This window comes from Melozone crissalis, unplaced genomic scaffold (assembly GCF_028551555.1).
Source record: "Melozone crissalis strain CALT ecotype California unplaced genomic scaffold, PUWL_Pcris_2 ptg000006l_1, whole genome shotgun sequence".
Classification (NCBI taxonomy): Eukaryota; Metazoa; Chordata; class Aves; order Passeriformes; family Passerellidae; genus Melozone; species Melozone crissalis.
The window spans coordinates 34444132-34463223 of NW_026535784.1; the positions used below are offsets into that span (position 1 = coordinate 34444132).

Sequence of the window (19092 nt, forward strand, 5' to 3'; positions counted from 1 at the left end):
ATACTTGGTCAGTTTGAACAGATAACAGATTTTAATTTGAAGAATGAAAACTGAGAACATGAATTTTAAATTTAAAATGTGGTACTATAAAGCCAGGTGTTTTGGGGATTTAAAAAAGGTTTTGCTCCACCTTAGGTGTAAAGTTTCATCTTTATTTGTACAGTTGAAGGTAGTGAAAGCAAGCATTTAAAACAATGAAACAATGAGAGGAACAATGCTTTTCATACTGAATATTCATGGCCCTGAAATTTCAGTGATTGCAAAAGTTTCCAATACACGCCATTGCATATTTAGTTTGTGTTGTATAACTGTAATGGGTTTAGAGTTACTAATTTTTCCCAGACTGCACTTTTGTCCTTTATGTACCAGCTGCAAGATCTACACAATTTCATATTTTCTTAATTCACTTTAATGTGAACTCAATAAAAAGGCTTTTAAAGGATGGGAAGTAGTTAGCACTAATATTCAGGTAGCATACTATGTATTTTTAATTGATAATAGCAAAAGCTGGTTTTGTAGTGATTTTTCTTATCTTTGTAAATGGTTTTCATACTCTCTAATGTACTAAAAAGGTGATTATCCTTTATAATGCTTTTATATTATTATGTAGGAGATGACTTCTTGTAGCATAAAATGTTTGTGTCTTTTCCTCTAATGCTCCTGTTATTCCCTATTATTCTTTCAGGTATTTTGTGTTTACATGAATAGTAACTGGACAAATTCCTTTGCAGAATAACTGAAACACAAATGCCCCTGTATCCCTTGTTTTTCAGAAGATATTCTCTGTTGATATAAATATAATAGTGGTTTTGCAATTATCATAGGAGACTGATAAAGGGTTGGAAGAGTAATTATTTTACCTGAAATTAACTGCAGTTACATTCTTTTCAGTGCCTAATATAAAACTGTAAACTGTGCAATATTGCAATAAAAAGTTGCATTAGTTTTGTCTCTTTCAGTTATGAGGTAACAGTCCTAATACATGCCCCATATATTATGACAATTCTAAATCCCTCTCAGCATCTTAAAAATTCCTCAGCTGGAATCTAAGTAGATGTCTGACATACACAGACATAAAACAAAATGGTGCATATATTTAAGAATGTTTCTCTGGGATAAGTTCATCAGAGTTAAAAATCTAACAGCTATTAATTTTGATCTATTTACAAATTGTATGTGTCCCCACTGAGAAACAGGAACCTTTTCAGGTCAGCTACTTATATAACAGGTTTTGGTAAGGTAATAGGCTTGCCAAAAGCCTGTAAGAACTTGATACAATTAGTAGGGTAGTAAGAGTTTACATTAGCTATTTTTGGAAGCGTCTGTGTTTGGTTTCTGTAGGTTAGAAATTAGAAGAAAAAGGCATTTTGCTATTTATGCTTGGGAAATTAATATTTTAGGTATATTTGGATGTTTTCTAATCACTATTCTTTGTACATATAAAGTAAAATCAGCTTTAAAATTCCCAGTGTCTTTGTAGTGCTTCAGTCTGTCTCCATTATATGCTATGTTCTAAAAAACTTTAGTGTCATTTCAGAGAGTCTGTCCTAAAGGTATTAACTTTAAAAAGTGTAATAAATAATTACAAAGTAACTGAAAATCCCTGACTTTACACAGCTGCAGTTCATTGCCCCACAGCAACCTTAAAATGATCTATTTAATGATTATTAGAAACAATTAATTATACCAGAGAACTCAAAGAGCTCAAATGTAATTTCATGGTTATAATTTTCTTGTCAGGTAATAAAACGGGATGAGCTTGGCAAGGAGCCGTCTGACTGCTCCGTGTTCGATTTGCTGAAATATGATGATTATAACAGTGACAAGCACCTAGATCTAGAGGAGTTCTACAGAGCTTTTCGTAAGTACCAAGACTAGCCTCTTCCTTGAGTCTTACTTTCTCTTTCTTTCTTTCTCTGTTTTTCTGAATGGTGGTTTTTGAGTTTTGAAGCATGAAATGTTTGGGTGCTGTACTTAAATTAGCGCAATTTAATAGTCATGAAGCAGCAGAAAACTTTTTTAGCAGAAATCAATGATACCCAGTAGCTTCCTGATTTATGAAGGAGTTTGGCAATGGAGAATTCATGGATAATCTTTCTTGATGCCAACATGCATTGATAAGTCTGTGTTGTGTGCAAGTGGCAAGTAGTGTGGTCAAGACATAATCAATGGAACTAAAATACCTCCCCACACTCTTTGTTTATGAGTGCTGGTAAAAGCATTTTTGACACACCCAGCAACAAATGTAATATTTCCCTTAGGTGCCTTGTGGCCTCAAAGGACTCAGAAGGAGATTAAGATTTGGTGTGTTGTTTTGCAAGGTATTTGTTCTCTGGATGCCAAAGGGGTCTCAGGACAAACGTGTGTAGTACAAACGAACAACTTGACCAAATCACTGGGTTAACAGACAGAAGAAAGATGTTAAGAGGTTTTATACAATAATATCCATATATTTTGTCTTATCTAGGTAAGAACTGATGATTTTTCACTCTTGTCTACCTCAAATTCAAGGTTCAATTTTAAAATCTGACTTTGGTTTAGAAGCTTTTGCTCTACACTCAGTAACATGGCAGCACAGAAGATCAAGTTTGTCCTAAATTCTTTTTATAATTACTTATCATAGGTTGACTAGTCCATTAATGTATCTTTGTTTTGAGTAATTACAGACTGTTGCTTCTTATAGTTTATCTTTGAGCAGATGAGCACTCAGCCACTTCAGGTGATGTCAAATTAAAAAGGGATATAAAATTGCTTCGTTTTAAACTATGAAGTAGTGAGTTGATATTAGAAAAAAAGAAAAAATATGCATGGAAAGCAAAAAGAATAAACATGAAATGAATAATCAAGACAGACTGCCTGAAAGTACCTTAGTTTTTTTATCATTGAATTAGATTTTTATTTCTCTGAAAGTCTTTCAGAAAGTGTGATTTCATGACGCAGCTTAGCTGAACAAATGACTTACTGCTCCTAAAAATAACTTGATCCCGCTTCCTGAGGTTATCTGACTGGCTTTCTTGCAGTGCCCTAACAGTCACAGTCTCTCCTCTGAGTCACTTAGTAAGTCAGCAGAAAAATATTCAGCCTCCACATCCCACCCCAATCCTGTTGTGCAACTGAATTGATTAAGTGAAGGGTCAGACCATAACTCATGCAAAAGAAGTGTGAGCAGAGCCAAGCAATAAGGTGGAGGAAGAAAATGGGAGCTATTAGGACATTGTGATGGCGAGATAAATGAATTAATCTGCAGCAGAAAAACACTAGGAAATAACTTAATTTCTTTTTTAAAGGTTGTGGTACAAGTTTGGCTTACAAAAATGTACAGAATTATATAGCATCTGTAGAAACACACATTAACGATGATTATGTGGCTAGGTGTTGTACTTCTAGATTGTGATGAAGTGCATAGATGTAGAAGCTGATATAGAAGTCTTTATCATATACAGCAATCCAAGAAGGTTAAAGACATGTTTAAAGCATTAGCATGATTTTTGCAAACATTGTATTAATGGAAGCATAACATTGTTCTTCGAAATAAGACTTTGATGTGTCTCTGAGGGACTATTTTGTATAGTTGTACAACTCCAGACATAAGAATAGCTTTCTGTTATGTATTTTTAATGGAATTTTGAATAATGAAAATAATTTCCATATGGTATGTTAAGCATTGCCTTAATATGAATGTTAATGAAAACATTAGATTATGTAATATTAGGAATCAGTTAGGTTTCTTTGTTGCAGTAGAGTAGTGGAGAAGACCCTATTTAAAATTAAAAGGCTATCCTAGAAGATGGTTTCTAGAATAAGATTCATTCTTCTATGTCATTAACAAAACTTAGATGTATTCACTGAATATTGAAAAATAAAACCTAAAACCAGCTGCTACTTCATTGCATGGTGTGTGCCTAGAAAGCCAAAGAACTGTGACAAAATATCAGGCTTTGTCATGAAGATAAAATAAATACTCTTGAAGTAAATTTGAGGATGAATCATAGTTCGATTTTTCATTTTATCTTAAGACAGTTTGAAGTCAGTTAGTTTGACCTATCTCACCAGCGTTAACAAAAATTATATAATGCTATAAAAGTAAACTAAGCTAAGCAAAACCAAAACAAATTGAGTGTGGCACCTGGTCACTCAGCTGGAGCTCTTATGGCTAAGCAAGGTGACACAAAGCTGAAACCAAGCTCTCCACACAAGCCATGCCAACCCAAGGTGAAGCAAATGTGACAGCCCCTCTCCAGAGGCCTGTGTTGTTTGCCTATGGCAAAGCTGGTGAGATGTTACTAGTAATGCCAAGCCTGGATTTACCAGGATAAAGAGAATTAATATAGACATGGAACTAGATCCATGTATGAAAGTGTACACAAGAGACATCACAACGCATCTTCCACACACTATTCCAAAAAAATATCTCTTCAATTAAGCATCCACCTACAAAATAATTATACGCTTTAATTTTCCTCAATAAAGTCACATAGGAAGGTTGCAAATATTTCTTCCAAATACAAATAAAGCTTTTTTTTCCCCCAGGATTTTCTTTAAGTACTTAATACTTTCAAGTTTACATTCTATTTTATTATACTGTAATGATTCATTCTTTTTCTTATTATGCTACATTGTGATTATATGTTGTATCTTTAAAATTATCCCATTTTACAATATGGAAAAGATCATTTTTCACCAGCTCGGACACTTTCAAACATCTTGAGCAAATAGAAGGAAAAATATGAAAGTTTTTTCCCAAATTATTTTCATAATTGTCTAATGACTGAGAGATTATGACTGAGTAATGGTATTTCCAGGGGATTGTCTTCTAAAATATGATAGTGTTACTTGTTATTTGGAGACTTTTAAAAGACTTAGCCATTAATTCAAATTAAAAAAGTCTTCTCGAATTTTTTGACCTCTTGCAGGATCCCATCAATTGAACTTGACAGTGTGTTTTTCATGGTTTTTTTTCCATTCCTTTACCATTATAATGTACATATGGCACCTAATCTCAGTTTAATACCTGCTATTCCCAGTGGAATTGCCTCTATCCCTACTTGTAGTGAAGGGGTAGGTTTGAGAAATGTCAAGTTCTTGTTGAAGTTTGTGCAACTGCTAGAATATGTGTTACTGACTTTTATTAATTCAAAATGGCAGTGAAGAAAATTCAACTTTGTGATGATTGAGAAATTGATCATATTCAAAGCTTCCACACAGAATTCAAAGGAGTTGTTTGTTTGCTCATTTTATTTGTGTAACAGAAATCTGAGTTGTAGGAACACAGAAATGCTAAGGCAAGGTGGTAGAGGTTGGGCAGGACGTTGTGGGTCACAGCACCACAGTTTTTATGCATGGCAATACCACAAGGGCTCTTTTCAAGCCAGTTTATACCTAGCACTGCTAAAATATAAAATTTACAATAGTTAATAAATATCCTTTAAGTTTATTTGAATTTCATCAACATTAAATAGGTCTCATTTTCTAAAGGTAATTTTCCATCAGCATTTTCTATTGAGCATAGAAGAACTTTTGATAAAGCTGGAGAAGGTATGAGAAAAGGGATAAGGGAAATTTGTGTCCTCAACCTTGGCCTAAAAAGGGGATAGTGATAATCAAGCATACTACTAGTGTGCACTTTTCCAGCAGTGATTTCACATAGTATTTAAAAACACTTAAGTAAGATTTTGAACACAGATAGGATTAAAAATCATACCATTATGGTGTTGAACAAACTGCTCCAGTAAAGTAGTTTCTTTTTAAAGAATTAGGCAATTGCATTTTATTTAAATAGGAATGTCTATCTTTGGAATTAATTATCAGTCTTCTTTCATTAGCATTTGCAGGTAGGACTTTTTTCATTGGCATAGTTAATTAGAAATTTTCCTCACAAATACCAGCAATTCTATTTTTGACTCCAGCAGTAGAAAAGGAACAACTTAAGGGCAAAGATGAAGCATAGGCTGTTTTGAAGGTATTATTATGCACATAATTCTATATCTATACATACATACATATACATGCTTGCTTGTATTCTGTGATTTACTTTTGACAGTCTCATTTCATCTGACAAAATGGATACACATTACACTGGACAGCCAAATGTAAATAACTATGTGCAATGGAATAAAAAAAATCCCTTTCCCCTTTCAGAAGGTCAGATGCTGAGGCAGTAACAAACAAGGAATATATCTCAGCGTTGAACATTTCAGCCAAGCTTCACAGAATGTTGCAGACAGATGAAGATGCTTGACTGGCTTCTGTAAAGTTTTACCTGCTATTTTCTAGCTATAGGCTGTTTTCATATTGGGAGGCGTAAATTGTACTGCTGTAGCATCTATCTCCTAATTATTTGTCTGCTATATTCCATAACAGTTTAATTAAATTAATAGTGTGTGCAGAGAGGAACCTGAAAGATTACTTCCTCTAACACAGGTAGATAAAGCAGAAAGTTTAGCTCTAGCTGGATTTTTTGGAGCTTGAGACAGAAGGAATCAACTGATTCAGTCCTCCACTGCTTTGGCCACATCATGTAAAATTATATCCTAAAAGTGATCTAATTCCATCTTAGTGGTTTGTTTTGCTTTTCTGCATTCCTTCCTCATTCTGTCCCAAGGATTTTTTATCAGCAAACATTTTTTTTAGATGGGGAGGATATATTTAACTTTTTCTGAAAGGGCAGGCAAAATCCTAGGATGGAGGAACTGAACAAAAGCTAGAAGGGATGTGGAATACAGTTTATATGCTCTGTAATGTAAATCTCAACCAGTGTGCTTCCTTTATTTTTCAAAGATTTTCTTTCTTTGGTTAATGTCTCCTGTGGTATCATGATAATTTTGTGTTCACTGTAAATGTTGTCTCCTTTTGTTTGTCTTCTAGTGTTCTTTTCTAAAATAAATAATCTTACTTGTTTTCCTCCCATATAAATAAATTTCAAAGCAGATACTTCAAGTGGCCTTCATGGTGGGCTGTAAAATCTCAAGGCATAGCACAAGGAAATAAATAGTAATAAATTATTCTGTTTGATCACTCAGCAAATGTATATGTAGGCACTTCCCTTTGTAATTTCAGTAGAAAGACATACAGTAACTTAGACATTTATGAATTAAACTGATTGAATGCAATTAATATGAACTCCAAATTTATTTTACGTAATTGAACTAACAGCTCCATTGATCAATTGACATCCTGCATAAAATGAAGGGAAAAAAACCGAATGTCTCTCAGAATTCTTCCTTATTGTATCTATTCCTATTGTTACTATTCTTGATGTTGTCTAATGCTCAAAAAAAAGGGGCCACAGAAGGGCTTTGGGCACTGAGGACTTGACTTTAAAAACTACCCCATGACATTCAATAAAGTGTGAGAATTATCTTGGCAGAACAAAATTTAACCTAATTTTCATTCTTCTATTAACCATGCTTTGTAGTTTTGCTGGAATTATTTGTGCTTTCAGGCATCACTCAACACTGTAAACAATATCTAATCTGTTGTGCAGCAGTTATTGGGGATCTTGTATGTTGCTACTGTACATGCTAATGCTGTATATTTAAAATTACCCTCAGTTTTGAAATAACATTCAGGTCACAGATAGCAAATTTGGGCTTCAAGCAGTCCTTGTGGCTGAAGTATTGGTATTAAGTGATTTATATACCTCCAGTAATAACAGATACTATGGAAGTTTTTGATCTGGTCAGAAATTACAGACCTTGTTTTAGGCTCACCTTTTAGGAGAAACTTTGAGGCCAGTGACTAATATGCCTGTCAAAATCAATGCTTTGTTGTGTCTTGAATCATGTGGAAAGGAAGCAGCCAGAAGTTCCTGTAAATACAGTGATCATTATGAACACATATGCTTATTATTGTATTCTCTCAGTCCTGAAAAAATTTTCTAAAACATCACTGCTTTCATTATAATAGCTCTACTTCTACTTTAAATTGTCCAATGCAATAATTACAGGTGCATGTTAAGAAATTTTTTTGAAATGTGAACCATCATTTCTGAAGCAAAATCGACAAGAATTCAAAACCAAACAACTAAACGACCTTACAACAAAATCTAAATTTTAGAAGGTCTAGACTGAATTACTCAATAAAGCAAATGAGACTTCCCACTGGATTCCTTAAGTTATCTTCAAGGCTAATTAAAAAAAAAAACTTATGTAATTTATATTTCAAGTTAATTCAATATGAGGTCCCAAATATTGTATTTAGTGTGTAATCTGAGTCAGAGCTTTATGGCTGTGATGAGTCTTCAGTAGTAAAACATGTTAACAAATAGTAGAGGAAACATTTTCTGAGGGGGGGAAGAGGTATTATTCTGTCTCCTGCTACCATTAATTCCTTTTCAGCAACAACTTGAGTGTATTAGATTGTTCCTGGGGATGTAGTGTTTCATCACTAGCCTCTGAAAACACCAGTAAACATCACACTGAGCAGGAGCTATTGGACTTCACGGTAATTTTTTTTTGCTCAATCTGATCTAGCTCTCAAATTCTTACCTGTGTTATATGTATTTTCAATCTAGAGAATCTCACCTGGAAGAAAATGCACCCTCTTATATTAGTGGGCTGAACTTTAAACTGATAATTAGAAACAAGAAAATATCTAATGTTTTAAACACTGTTTAATGGGTTGAAGTAGTGTGCCTGAAATTTCTTGCATACCACTAAGTCAACTCATTTTGATGTCAACTGATTTTAATTCATGTTTTGGGGGAATTAAGTAACATATTTGTGGCCACCATAGGTTTGCATGAATAAATAAATATTTCACAGGCTCTTTGGGCATCATAGTGGGGAAACTAAGAGATGCTGTTTATGACCTTGAGCTCTGCTGATCGCTAATCCTATCAGTGCATTTACCTGGAACCTGCTTTGGTGATGTAAGTTACTAGAGATAGCAGTATGAAATACAGGGCTGCAGAGGATGAGGACTGGAGCAAAACAACTTAGTTATAGGAGCTCTGTTTCAGACAAGGGGATTGGTGGAGATTGACTTGCATGGCATTTGTCACTGGCTCGACATACCAGATGTCTTGCACATCTTTCAATGAGCTTATTCTGGAGAATGACACAGAATGGTGGGGGACGAGTAAACACCAAACAATTCCACATATTTGCCTATGGTTAGCAAAGCACCTCAGTAATTGATCTGTTGCTTATTGCTCAGGAATCAGTTATCTGTGGTGAGTTACAGTAGTGTTGCTAATGTTTTTGTTGTGTTGTGAATTATGGGAATATTTTCATATCTGCAGAGCAGTGTACCTGTGGGTTTAGGCTATGAATGGTGTTCCAACGTCCACAAAAGCCTTTATGAAGATGTTCTAAGGAAATTTCAAGGAAAATTTAAAATAATAATTTATAATTTGTTTTCTTTATTGACTATTTTAAGGAAAGTCTCTTTCTTCTTAACGGGGGTGGGGTGGAGAGAGGAAAGATGCTATCAGAACATAAGAAGTAATGACTGGGCATTAAAGGAGACAATCACCAGCTAATCCACAAGCAAGAACATAAGTGTCTCTACTTCAAGGCAGAATTACTCATCTGGAACTATCATGAATATTAATAGCTCATAAAGTATTATTTAGTAAGAAAGCCATTTGATTAATCTATTCATTGTTTTGCTATTTTTGCCTACTGGTGCTTTTTAAATATCAAGCACTAATGTTCATTTCAGAGCAGTGTTGCTTAGTAATTTTATTCAGAACTTTTTTGGGGTTTTTTTTTTTTTGGATTGTTGATTTATTCTTTGGGTTTTTTCTTTAGGTTTTTGTTTGGTTTTGTTGGTGGTGATTCAGGACTTTTTTAGAGAGGTCTGGTTTGGGTTTTTTACTAACTCTTCTACTCTGCTTTCTCTGCTTGTTCTCACATTTGGGTAAATAAAAGTTTTCAGAAATCATTAGAAGAATGTTGAAGGTTTTTAGTAATTCCTTAGACATCTGGATTTCTTAAGAATATCTGACATTGCCACTGTAAAAGAAAATCTGCAGACATGGTTTTGTACCAGATTTTATGAAAGTACTTTGAAAATTCTGTAAATAGAGTTAATAGAAAAATAATAATTCAAATTTTGCAAAACTTGAGAGCTTTCATCACTAGAGCTTAGAGGAATGTGCATTACATTGCTCTGTGAAGTTTTTTGTTGAATACCCTCAAATATCCATTACATACAGTTAGGAGAAATTGCCTCAAAAATATCTGCATTGCAACGAAATATTTTGCAGAATATTCCTTCTACTTCCCTTCATTTTTCATGGTGGATTAGGTTCCAGTAAAGTTTTCTTATTTCATGAAATTTCATTCCTAACTTAATTTCTCAAAATAATATGGCAATTGAACATTTTATCGTATCATTTCTCCATAGCTTTTTAGTTGGAGATATTTTTTTCTCTTCAATATAGTGATTCCATAGTGTGAGGGTTTTTTATGTTGTATGCTTTTGCAGTTTATGACTATCCTAGTACATATGTATTTTTGGCTAACTGAAGTATACCATGAAGAAAATACTTTATTGAATATGTCAAAGAAAATTTGGATACAATAATTTTCAGTATTAAAATATTAATCTATTACATTTTAAATAAAAATTAATTGATCTTGGAAAGAGCATTGGAAAATGCATTCACTTCAAAAAATTTAGTGAGGTTTGGTTTTTTAAGGCACAATATTGTTCTTTAACACATCTCTTAATTTTATTGATCTACTTTGTAAAAGTTGCTAGTACATACAGAAGAAAATGCTGATTGTTTTAGTACATTCACAAATTGCTTCGATAAATGTATTCCATCATGATGAATTGTTTTTTCTGAATAGTACTTAGCTTTGTTTTCTGAAGTTACATATTGAATGAAGGAATTTACATGTTGTTATTTTAACTCAGGAAATTATGATCAATTCAATCCAGTAGTTATAGAACTACTTGGTTTGTTTGGAGATATACATGAAAAGCTCTTTATTTCATTCTGTTTGTTTTATTTTTTAATTTTATTTCAGTAAGTCTTAATCTCTTGTCATCAAGCAAATGCCTGGTTAGTACATCACAGATCTCTAAGTGTTTGTAAGTAGTTTCCAGTGTACTGTCACTCCTAAGAATATTTGTATGTGTCTAGAGTTAAGGAGTGTGAATTTAAGCTGCTAAAACTTGGTATAAATATTGACAACTATATGGGTAGAGCAGAAAGAATATCAGCTACTCCAGTTATAGCTATTTTAGTGGTCTGTGCTATTATAAACTGTGAGACTAATTGCTTCTCATCACTATTGGCTTTCCAAATCTTCAGAAGTAAACATCTCATAATTGCATATAGTATTGTTTATGTCTTCATTAAAGAATTACATGTGAGCTTAATTCAGTAGGAATATTTATGCATGTGTGGGTTGCATATATTTGATTAAATTGTCTATCATAAAGTAGATGAAATTGTCTGACTCCACTCCCTCTGGTGACTGCAGCCCTTATTTAGCTGGATGAATATTATCTGAGATGTATAGCTGTGACAATTAGTGACATGGTTTAGTCTGGACTCCTTAGTGCTGGATTAAAATTGAAAATGATTATTTTATACATCTTTTCTAATCTAAATGATTCTCTCATACTATCTACAGCCTAAAAACATCTTTGCAATTTTCCAAATGTATCATGGATGCTGTTGGATATTAAAAAAGCCCAGTCTTCTCCCCAACCCCCAACAAGAAAACCTGAACATTTTCTACCAAAGGAAATGAGGAAACATGTTAACAAAATATCCCTGTGCCTCTATTATATACAGAATTAAATTGTCAGTAGATTCTCAAGCTGGTCATCATGCTCACACAGTGTCAAATCTTATCTTAAGTAGGTTAGCAAGTGATTTATATGGAAATGCAATTTTGACTGTAGTTAAAAAGAAGGTGTCTTACAAAGGCTATGAAGCTGAGGTTTACATAGTGCAATATTGTCTCAAAAGAGCTCTTAAACAGAGATGCAAAATAGTGAAAACTTAGAGGAGAGTAAAATCACATGAGCCTTCTTTATGTAGTTATTTAGTATAAGAATTGGGAACCTGATTGTGTTAGATGGGTAGTGATCCAACAAGTAATCTGTTTGCCACTCTGTCACGAATAAATATTTGAGAAAGGGTAATTTTTGAAAAATTTGTTTTGCATTATGATTATAATTCTTCCCAACTAAGACATGTGTAGAGATATATTTCTTGGAGGGAATTTTATTAGTGTTTTAAAACTTCCTGAATAGTCTATTTAAGAAATATTTGATGCTAAACTAAGATTAATGTTGTGTTCCTGCTCATGAATTGTTGAGTTAATGTCTACTTTAAATATCAACATATAAATGTTAACTGTTCTGGGTTAGAACAAATGTATATCTGCTGCAGTGTCTTCACTGTAAGAGTGCTTATGGAAGATTGCTAAAGAAGCAAAACCAAAAAACTTTCTTCTAAAATATTTTCTCTTTTTTAGGGATTTTTTTTTTCTCAGAGGCTGTTTCTCTTTAATAGCTCTTGATGGATGCCTCACTCATAGGTTTGTTTACTGTTTGGACCCATGTGGAATTAACATCTACAACATTCTGTTTCAGAGACACACTGAAATGTGTCCTGGATACAAGTGTTCTTTTTTTTTCCTTCATTATACACATCTTCTGTTTAGTTTATTAAGTTGTGTATGATAAGAAACCATGAACAATTGTTCCATGTGTTTTTTTCTGAAACAATTTTGTTGTGTTTTTTTTTTTTTCTTTGCATTCCTGACATATCACTGCAGTCATCTCTTTTCCATTCTAAAATTCCTCAGTCATTTTATAGTTGCTTGTATGGAAAACCTCCCACATCTTTGGTCATTCTTGTTGTGTTTCTCTGTTCTTTTTCAAGTTTTACTGGAAGTTTTTTACAGAGGGAGGGACATAAAGCAAACGGTCAAGTTTTTCAGGCAACAGTGCCATAGGATTTTTTTTCTGAGTTCTGGTCTTTACCTAATAATTCCTTTTATTGTCATACTGCCATGAATGAGTAGATGTTTCCATAAAACTGCAAAGTGTACTCTAAAGCCTGTGTGCTCAATACCTGAGCAATGCTAAGTAGTCAAGAGCCTATCATTCTATAAACAAGGTTTGACACTTTAAATTTCCTTCATGCAATACTTTCCATAATGAATTAGGTATATTGAATTTGGCATACCAGTATCATAGGTAAGGTCTTGAAGTAAATCAGCTTTTATGTTTGCTACCTAAACTACCCAATAAGTTGTTCTCAAGACATTCTGTCCCAGAAAAATGTATCACTTTATTTTCTTTTCATTTCTCCTGTATGGTGTTGAACAATGTGAGTTTCAGTGGAGGTCCAGGTGCAACTCCACTGGGGACTTTTCTTCATAAGACTGCTGCCAACAGATTTCAAAATCTGGTGTCTGAGAAAGGGTAAAAATACTGAGTAGGACTGTATGATACAGGACTGAAGTGCTAGGAGTCACAGCTTAATCCCATCTGTCTTTAGGTGGTGCTTTAACCTCTGTGCTGATCTCCTTAGATGCATAGCCCATTGCCTGCTTTGATCTTGGGGAAACATTACAGATATGCAAAGCTGAGAGCAGAATATCCGCAGTCCTTGGGCTCAGAATATGTGTCACTGAGCTCCAGAAGAAGTCTCGGTCCTTTGCACAAACATCTGGTCTTATGAGGAGTAGAACTCTCCTCAGCAAATAAAAATTAGGAGGCTCTGTGCAGTCAGGTAACAGAGCCTACCTTGAGTTCTGCTTGCTTTCTTTTTCCCCTCTAAATGTAAATAGGCACTTCAGCCAGCTGATGGATTTTTCAGAACCTCTTTCATACTAAAACAGCTTTCATTTATTCTTGTTTCTATGTTAAAGATTTCTGTGAGGAGCTGCTTCATAACTCTAGTCTGATGATTTCAGGGAAGTATTGAATAACAGTTTGCATGGACCCCTTCTTTTTATGTGGAAATATAGTAGTTCTGCTATGCTTTAGGCTTTGTAACCACATTCACAGTTCAGCTAATTTAATCCTGAATTACTGTTTTAGAATACTGACTTCTTGTTCTCCTGACAGAACTGGATGAGAAGATGGTTTTTACAAAATTTGGTTGCTATAAAACTCAGGACAGGTTCAGAGATCTAAGATGTTTAGAAGTTCTATTACCATTCTGGGAAAAAAGCCTTGAAATTTGAAAGTGAAATGAAGGTACACAATAAATAAAATTGGCAAATTATTACATTTATAAACTGAGAGCTTCATGCATAAAACTGTGAATTACCAGGGCTGTCAACTCTCCTCTTAAAATTCCCATTTCATTATTGATTAGTTCCAGAAATACTTCATAGATTGAAGCATTTTAAGTGTTTCATTTTAGGCAACAGCAAATGTGCAGTATTGGTGTTCATCATCTGTATTTGCAATAAACAGGAGCATTAAATTTGGATCTATACTAGTAAAATTACTTGAAAATATTTATGCTAACTCCTAGCATTTAGATAAAATGATTTTACTTGAACTAGTCATGTGCAAATACAATAAGCATACAGAAATTGATTTTTGCATAAACTCCTGTTTTTGTTTAGACAAATTCAGCAACATATTCTACAATAAACAAGGTCAAAACCAATTATCACTCTTACTTCAGTAAATTAACACTTCCATGTTCTCTGGATAAGAAAGCTGTGTTTAACACCCAACTTCATTTTCTGTGAAATTTCATTTCAAGAGAGAACCAGAAAACATTATAAGGAGTAATGGACTGGATGTCTTTTTAATTATGTGTTATTCCTAATGCACATTACTGACTGTTCTTACCCAAATACCATTTTTCTTAAGTTATTGCCATATATATACTTTTACAATATAAAGTAAAGTATAGCATATAACAAAAGTTTGTTCTGTGCCTATTTTTGGAGTATTTTAACTTGTTCATCATTATGACTTCATTGCAAAAGGGTGGTTTAGGTTTGCAGATGTTTTGAGATTCATTTTAACTATTCAATTGTTAATCTGAAAAACAGAATAAGGAAGCATTCTCTGATCACATTTACCTTAAGGTACTTTCAAACTTCTACAATGATGGAATTTTTGTACATGAAGCAAATTCTTTTTGGCTTACAGAGAGAGAGGATTTGAGAATATTTGCGGTATTATGTCCTTTGCTTCCCTATGCTTTAATAGATCCCATAGAAAAAAGGAATGGCAAAAACTCATTGTGTTTTGGATAATGTATCGGTCAAGCACTGAGTATTTATGCTACAAGTTAATGAAAAATAGCTGAGTTAGCTTTAAACCAACTACTTTAGATGAAATAGTTGAGTGTGACACATAGTTTGCATGATCTAATCCACAGCAATCTCCAGCAGGAAATATGAATTATTCTAACTAAACAAGACATTTTGGATATCTTCATATGCCACAGTGGACCCACTTTGAGCATTTGACTAGTTAGTTTTTCTGAGGTCATGTGTTATTCACTGAGACACCATTAATTTAAATTGATTTCTTTGACAGCAGCTAGAAAGTAGGTAAATGATGATAGCACTGGTGGCAAGAGTTGCTGAGGAGACAAATTACACGAGGAGGCAGTTTGATACAGTGATGGATGGAGTGAAAGAAATTTGCTAAACAAAAAGATGTAGAAGAGGCTATAACTGAAAACCACTCCCTCAGAAACTGAATCTGAAAGGCATGATCCATGGTCATTTCTCTTGGCCAATACCAAATAACTGGGGAGTCCCCAGCAGAAATAGTTAACAGTGCTTGTGGAAAGATGAGAGGCTGTAGCAGCTCTTAGGCCTCCAGTTATTTAGAGATTTGTGTATTCTGAAGATTTAAATCCATGTAAGCTGGGCTTTCACTAGTGCTAGATGGTGGGATTTTTATTGATATCTTCCTTTTATTATAATTTATATTTAAAGTCTTTAAATTAAGGAATTAAAAGAAGTTTGTCTCAACTTGACTTTTTGTTACTGCATTATGAAATTTTAATTATCTTTGCTCATATGCCTTGGTGTTCTGTCTCATTTGATGAAGAGAATGGAGAATGAATCATAAGTAAAGCACAAAATTAGCTTTTGTCTGTTAAGACTTCTGTATCTTTTATTATTGGTGCTGAACAGTGTTTAGTGAACAAGACAGATAATTAAAATAAGAAAAAAGAGAAAACTAATGGTAAAAAAATGTGTGTTTTTAAGTGGAAAAATTGCCTTTACTTTTGAGTCAAAGCTCCTAACTAGTGCAATGCATCAGACTAATAGTTTATTCAATTTAGATTAATTATTTTGCTGGACATGATTGCATATTCCTCATGTTCAAGATAAGGGATGCATGTGCAGAGGTTCTGCGTAGTCTTGTTTGAAACTGGAGTAAACTGAGGCTGTACTTTGAGCAAATGAAATGCTATCCAGATAAAGAACAGTATCATGCTGGGAAGCTGGCTCTGTGGAGCACTTGGGCGCTTTAACCTTCCTTTGGCTCCCTTCCCATGCCTCTACTGCGTGTTGTCACTGTTGCTGCTCCCTAGACTCGCACTGGGATGTGAAGTCATGCTGGCAGAGTTTGTAAAACATGGGGCTGTCCCTTCAAAGCTCTCGGTGAAGACTTGAGGGATACTGTTAAGAGCTTTTCAGAAATCCATCTGGGCTTCACGAACTGGATCACCTTTGCCTTTTGTAACCCTAACCACTAGCATTAATAATTCAGTTTTTTCCACAGACTCCTTCAGAACTGGGATTATTGAACTACAGAACATGAGAGAGGAGAATTTCAGTCATTTGTCCAAACTCCTTTATTCATGTTCCATTTGTGGTCTACCTGAATCCTTGTCTGCAAAGCTGATTTCTAGCCAGCTGAATCCCTGTATTTTTACATGGACTTACTCTGTCCCAAGTGTAAGACTTTTCATTTGTCTTGGTAGAATTTCAGTTTTTCAGCCCATTCCTTCTGTTTATAAAGTTCCCTCTGTAGGACAATCTTGCATTGTCCTGCAGAGGGAACTTCATGAGTTCTGCTTCCTGATCCTCTGAATTTGGTGACAGCTGCAAGATTTCTGAGGGTCCATTTTGTCCTGTCAGCCAAATCACGAAGGAAAACATTGAACATTATCGAAACCCCTTGTAGTAAGCTGACCTTTAGTCTGTGAAATGCTGACCATTTGAGCCTGAAGGCAGGGTAAGATACTTGCAGTTCATTCATGCTATCTACACCTCCCTAAGTGGGGTTCAGCAGTGCTCTGAGTGAGTGAATCAAAGCCTGGCTAGAGTAAATGATGTTCACTACCATTGTATTAACCGTTTTGCTCATAATTTCAAAGTAGAAACCAGTACGGGCTTAAATTCATGGGTATAGTCTGCTAAGTGTTCCCCTCACAAAGCTGAATAGATACAGCTTTTTTACTTCTCTAGGAAGTCCTCTGATGTTAACCCCAGTCTGTCTTTGCAGGCTGGCAAATTTGCTAACATTGTATTTTTAAAATTTTTTTATAAAATTATAGTTCGTTCTTTAGCAGTCTCTGTATCTGAATCACCATCACCACAGGGTGCATAATTTAAATGGATTTATTCAGAGTTCAAAAATTACCATGTAGTTTTGCCATATAACATGATTCATGAATACTTATGTGTGCAACTGTTTTAATGAAAAATATTATTTTCAACTTTATGACATACTTTTTTTTTTTTTGTCATTGCTAATTTTCAGTACTGGGTGAACCTTGCACTAGTGATGTGCTAAACATTCACAATTCATCTTATAATGAATCATAATTGGCTTTATTCCTCATTACAATTCCTGTGAGGATTTAGAAAGTGTAGTGTATAATCCTCCCTTATGTTTATTGGTATTATAAACCTCTTGTGAATGCTCCAAACTGAAATATCTTTGTTTGAAAGTAGTCAGTCATCAGGGTTTATTATTTGTATCTTAAGGTTTTAAAGACATTTTAAAGAAAAGTACTATCAGTGATTGTCGATGAATATAGCTGATAATAGAATGTCAGTGTGAGGGAGGTGTCTTTTAGAGTTGAATTTGTCCTGAAGGTGGGAGTGTTTGTTTCATTCTTGGCTTTTTTCAATGCCACCTTTTAACCCTATTATTGTTTACCTAGAACTATATTTACTACATGAAATTCAATTATATTTCATTCACGTAGAACATAAGGGCAAAGTTGTGTCAGAGACATTTGTGAAGGTTAAGAAAAGAGAGTCTGTTGTCAGTAGTTCATGCTTGCTAATCAGCAGCTTTCACAACAGCTGGAGCTTTGTATGCTCCTGAAAATTAAAAGCTGTTGAAAGCATCCCAAGTAGAAACTGAATATAGTCTACTATTAAAAATTGTCTTTAATATCAGGTCTTTTGTTCATAAATTGTTTTGCTCATCCATCCCAGATTTAGATCAAAAGTCAGATTAAGGACAGACAAACTGATTTTTAGCGACTGAATTTTTTATATCTCACTGCTGATACAGCTTGTGGAGAATATCTTGTCTTTTGTCTGCCAAATGAGTAACAGGGGACCTAGGGAAAATCTCTCTCCCCCTGAAAGATGGGGGCTGAGAAAATAAATGCAAATGGTGATGTCCAGTGAAGTTGGGAAAAAGTGAAAAAACGTGTACAAGCTGAGGTGAACTTCTTAGTAGACAACAAACTGTTAGATGGGAGTTGTGTAATAGTTAAAACAAGCTACATATTTTGGTGTTAGCAACCCAAGTGAGTGAGTAGAATCAGCCTGAGGAGGCCAAAGAAGCTGAGTGTAGAACTTGAAATCCATGTTAAAAAATGTTACAGTTTGCAGTCTGTGAAAATCAAGATAATTGAAATGAAGTTTTTATTATAAAAAAGCTTTCAATTTTTTTTATTTAATACAAATTCTAATTAAATTTTCTAAGTTTTGTATAGAACTTCCAAGAGGCTTTTAATTTTCCTGGTCGTATTTCATCTTAGAAAATCTTGTCTTTATTTCATATACATTTTATTATGAAGTTGTTTGTAAGTAGACATATACCAGAACTTTATCCTTTACATTTGCTTATATGTTTGGATTAAATGTGTGGTTATCATAATTACTACTATTGTTTTCCTCTGACAGCGGTGGTTTAATCTCTATCAATAGAAAAGGTGTA

The 19092-nt window shown here is 34.1% G+C and overlaps 1 protein-coding gene across 3 annotated transcripts in view; it reads left to right on the top strand.

Annotated features, from left to right (window-relative positions):
• The window catches only part of FSTL5 (follistatin like 5), a 271451-nt gene that overhangs the window by 151333 nt on the left and 101026 nt on the right, over positions 1-19092 (top strand). For all 3 annotated transcript variants that reach the window (XM_054295663.1, XM_054295662.1, XM_054295664.1), the window contains one exon: positions 1741-1861. In XM_054295663.1, coding sequence (XP_054151638.1) covers positions 1741-1861 — 121 coding nt within the window. The remainder of the gene's footprint in view (positions 1-1740; positions 1862-19092) is intronic.